This window comes from Corticium candelabrum, chromosome 6 (genome assembly GCF_963422355.1).
Source record: "Corticium candelabrum chromosome 6, ooCorCand1.1, whole genome shotgun sequence".
NCBI classification, from domain to species: domain Eukaryota; kingdom Metazoa; phylum Porifera; class Homoscleromorpha; order Homosclerophorida; family Plakinidae; genus Corticium; species Corticium candelabrum.
The window spans coordinates 8,505,818-8,510,817 of NC_085090.1; the positions used below are offsets into that span (position 1 = coordinate 8,505,818).

The following is a 5,000-nucleotide window of genomic DNA, read 5'->3' on the forward strand; positions in this document are numbered from 1 at the left end:
TTATTAGTCAATTTGTCAGCCCTGAGTGCCAATTTTTAACTCCTCCGAGATCTTGGCAAGATCCATATGCTAGAATTTCATATTGATGTGTTACACCGTTCAAGAGATATCTTGTTTACACACAGACACAGACACAGACAGACAGACAGACAGACAGACAGACAGACAGACACAGACACACACACACAGACAGACAGACAGACACAGACAGACAGACAGACAGACAGACAGACAGACAGACAGACACAGACAGACAGACAGACAGACAGACAGACAGACAGACACAGACAGACAGACAGACAGACTTGACAGACAGACAGACACACAGACAGACACACAGACACACAGACATAGAGAGAGAGAGAGAGAGAGAGAGAGAGAGAGAGAAAGAAACAGACTGTATTAGCTTTGATGTATAAAAACATACGAAGATTTGACAGACAGACAGACAGACAGACAGACAGACAATTGTCTAGTTGTATCACTGTAGTTCTTTGCAGAATAGTATCATAGCTTGATGTAAGAAATAAATGACAGACAGACAGACAGACAGACAGACAGACAGACAAACATCTTTGAAAACATTACAACCTTGCTCTGATGTGCTACATGGGTTGTAACAACAACAATCATATAAAATATTTTATTAACCCATCACTTCTATATCACTGTTACAGTGGCACCCTTAATGTCACGATTAGATCTATTGCTACACAGTGAGTGTATGTAAACATGTACCTACTGTGTTTACCTATTCAGTCTAGTACATCCAAGTAGACACTCTAATAGGTAATAATACCTGTAGGCATCAGTTGCCACAATATTATAACAAAAATTACAAAACTAACTTCTTACAGCAAGATAATCTGATTTATAATAAAAAGTATAGAAAGCAAGGGTGCCCAAGTTTCAACTGGTAGGCGCTCCAAATGCAGTGCCATAAACGTACTTGGCACTGGGCATACTCAATGGCACACTCCCACACATACTGGTAAAGTATGTATGACAGCCGCTGTCTGCATCTCAAAACCAGAGTAACCAGACTACTTTGCTTAGCCAGTGGGAGTCAATTGTTGTGTGCTTTGACATATGACATAGCTAACATGACAAATGGTGGTGTGGTGCTGCTCTGGCACTGCAGAAATTGGCTTGGCGCTACATGCAGTGCCAGATGCACCCCTGGAAAGTATAAGTATGACAATAGAAATAAAATATAATATTATAATGTATTTTTTTATTTTATCAGTTCTATTATATCACACTTTTATTATTTTATTTTATTATATAACATATATTTTTTTATTTTATCATTTCTATTATATTACATTATTATTTTATTATCTTTATTTAATATTAATAAATATAAATAATAAAATATAATATAAAATATAATATAATAGAAATTATAAAATAAAATAATAAAATATATTATAATATTAATAAATATTAAATATAATAGAAATATATTAATTAATTAGAACATAAAATACGTTTTGTGCTGGACAGTGTGTGAAATTCTAATATCAGTCTGATTCCACTTACTCTCAAAGCCTTCCAAAAGCGTCGAACTCGATGATTCGTTCACTGTGGGAACTAAACGCGACCTGTCTATTTCGAACGTCGTCCCATAAGGTTTTCCTATTGCTCCTTCAAGGCTAAAACTCGTTTTTCCTAAAGCGACTCTAAACGCCACACAGTTAAGGAAAAAATTAGAAAAAATACGTCTAAATAACTATGAAACATACTTCTTCTCGTTTGCCCTCGCAGTTCGCACAAAACCTCTGTCACTGCGTAGAAACACGATATCTTGTGAAGAGATACACGCCATATTGCGCGGTAGCCTCGGAGTCCTGCCTTTCCTGGGGAATACACTTCCCGTATGTTCATTTTCTACCTCCCACTGTGTCACACACTGCTGTACATCTAGATATGGTAACTTTAGATCCGTGGGTGTGCTTGGAAATTCGTAATGATTTGTTAGCATCTAGGCGTACGTGAAATCCTAATAAATAATGCAAATTGTTGTCACGACCGCCTCTGAAATACAAATTTTCGTTCCAGACGCGACAAATTTGCATACAAAACGACTGAAAATTGAGTTCTACCTCTAGCACCGTCAGGCGACGCGCGTGCTAAGCACGTGCGGGTGTTTTCTTTGTTACAACCACGCCTATATTTTACATCCGGACACGCCCTCCTCTGGGTTGCCAGCAGTTATTCGGCAGCATGCTGTTGATTATGAGCGCCGTCTGGTTGCGTCTTCTCGCTCTCCTCGTCGCATCGAAGCTCAGCGTCTCGTTGGACGCCTGTCCGTCTGTCGACCCTTGCAAGTCGAAGGCCTGGCAAGACCGAACGGACGCCTACAGAGACTGGAACCTGATTCCTCCACGTGAGGAGAGTCAGCGCTGCGACAATGATCTAACACCAGGCTGGTATCGCTTTCTCAACACTGGAGGAGATAAGCTATCCATCCCTGTTGCTACTACATGCCCGAACCAGAAAGATATTGAGGGCAGGTGTAGCACAACTGGCCCGACCATCATCATTGATCGTGGAGGCAGTGGCGATAACCCACGCCCTGCAGATGGCATGGTGCTTCGCGATGCGTGCCTCCCACTTGTCAGTTGTTGTCTTCTTTACGAGAAAATCTGCGTGCGACACTGTGGAGACGACGGGCTTGTCTACTATCTGGAGCCTCTCAAAGGCTGCCCGTTCTCATACTGCACAGGTGCCTGCGTGCATGTGGCCAGTTGGCATTTGCAGCTAAGTAACAATAGTGTGAGGTAGCTACATAATGTTGTAAGGCAGGGCCACAGAGGTGCTGCGTGTATTCTAAAACGATACTAATACTAGATGCTGCCAGTAATTGTGAATGGTGTAGCTAGCTATCTTCAAAATTAGCGGATTCTGCGAATTCAAGACTGCGTGTGTTGATGGCGTCTCTCCTTCTCTTTATTAGATAGTCGTCCGGTGGCGTGCAAAGAAGGTCAATATCAAATTGATGGAATCTGTGTTGGTAAGTTATTTGGCTTGTCTAAAGCCAGCATACACTATAAATTAGATTTATTTGTATGGGTCACATGTAGCCCTCTGCACAAACACTACTTGGTGTGATGCCTATAATTCCTTATCCTAAGTGACCACAGTTTCTTGTTGTTATTGTTAGCATAGATACAATAGACTGTAGAGTTGTGGATATGTAGTACACAAACTGTGGTGACCCTTGTTGATGTTAGGGGTGACAAATCTAAGTGCTGCAGCTTCTTTTCTAGGTTTCCTCCCAGTCTGATGTAACAAGCCGCCAATACACTTAAAAGTCCATGGTGGTCTCATGACTGTTATCTCTGTTGTTAGTTGTTATCAAAATTAGTGCATGTAATAGGATGACGGTGTCTGGGTGGACGGTGAATCTACTTTTGTCTATTATGTTAGGTATCTGTAGACGCAATTAGGGATGTGAATAATAGTTCTACTTGAGTGTTGGCATCCTGCAATACAAAGACTAGAATGTATTGCTTATTTACAATAATAATTAAATATATTTCACTTCATACCAATAATAGTATGGCATCATCCTGATAGGCTTGTGGAGACGGATGACATTACTATGATGTGGGATACCACCATCCCCACTGCCAAGAAGATCAAAGCCAATCGTCCAGACATCTGTCTCAGAAATAAGAAGACAAACACTTGTCTTCTTATTGATATCAGCTGTCCTGCTGATGGCAACATTGGCAAGAAACATACTGAGAAGTTGGCAAAGTACAGCGACTTGCGAGTGGAGATAAGCCGTATGTGGCATTGTCGAACACTGGTGGTTCCGGTGGTCTTGGGAGCTTTGGGCACAGTGCATGCGGGTATTGCATGGTGGCTGGACATTATTCCAGGTCATTACAACCTGCAGCACTTACAGAAAACAGTGCTTCTGGGATCTACTCGGATCCTTCGTAAAGTCATGTCTTCTTTCTAGACAGCCGTGATGGTCTAAGTACTTCTGAAGCAGGGTTTGCTTCCGGTACTTGTAATAGACCTTACAAACCAGACTGATCTGGTTGAGCATGACAATGTTATTGATTCTTAGTATGGTTATTATTGATATATTATTTACTATCTGTTATTTAGATTTTTTATTTAAAGTCAAATAACATGTTCAGCTGTCCATGGTACGTACCTATAATCAGCTTTGAAGTAGACTATTGTATTGGAGGGATGCATCTCACAGTACACTAGACTATTGTATTGGAGGGATGCAGATGCATCTCTCAATACGTACTTTCATTGTATTCATTGTTAAGTTTATTAAAGAGTAACTGAGTTGGTGGTTTGCTGGGCATGTGAAATTTGTGTTTTTAGTTTTAATTTGAATATTCTTATCTAAACAGATCGATTTCCTGAGATGACTGATCCACCTTTGGTTGATGTCAACTACGACTTGAGCTATAGCAGTTCCGAGATCATCTTTGAATGTCATCTTCCGTCACTCAATGTAGCTGACAATGCAAAGCATTTGAGCAGCAAATTTGATGTTTCTTGGTTTCGCAACGACCAGCAGGTTAACAGTCAGACTGTAAACTACTCAACTGACGGTCGGCAGGTGTCTGTACATATACCGATCACCAACTTGTTTGGTGTATCTGAAAAACCGGTGCTAGGATTCTCGGTAAGTGACACGGTCTTAGTGCATCTCTCTCTCAATACATGTATTAGAGAGATACATCTTTAATACACTAGACTATTGTATTGGAGAGATTCATCTCACAATAGAATTTTGTATAGGAGGATGCATCTCACAATACACTAGACTATTGTATTGGAGGGATGCATCTCACAATACACTAGACTATTGTATTGGAGGTATGCATCTCACAATACACTAGACTATTGTATTGGAGGGATGCATCTCACAATACACTAGACTATTGTATTGGAGGGATGCATCTCACAATACACTAGACTTGTATTACATGTGTAATGATTATGTTTTGTGTTCATCAGGT

The 5,000-nt window shown here is 40.4% G+C and overlaps 1 protein-coding gene across 1 annotated transcript in view; it reads right to left on the minus strand.

Annotated features, from left to right (window-relative positions):
* The window catches only part of LOC134181092 (tRNA (adenine(58)-N(1))-methyltransferase non-catalytic subunit TRM6-like), an 11,933-nt gene extending 10,097 nt beyond the window's left edge, over positions 1-1,836 (minus strand). Inside the window, exons 1-2 of the mRNA XM_062648297.1 lie at positions 1,746-1,836; positions 1,543-1,682 (exon numbers count right to left, since the gene is read on the minus strand). Coding sequence (XP_062504281.1) covers positions 1,543-1,682; positions 1,746-1,828 — 223 coding nt within the window. The 5' untranslated portion in view covers positions 1,829-1,836. The remainder of the gene's footprint in view (positions 1-1,542; positions 1,683-1,745) is intronic.
* Positions 1,837-5,000: the final 3,164 nt, after the last annotated feature.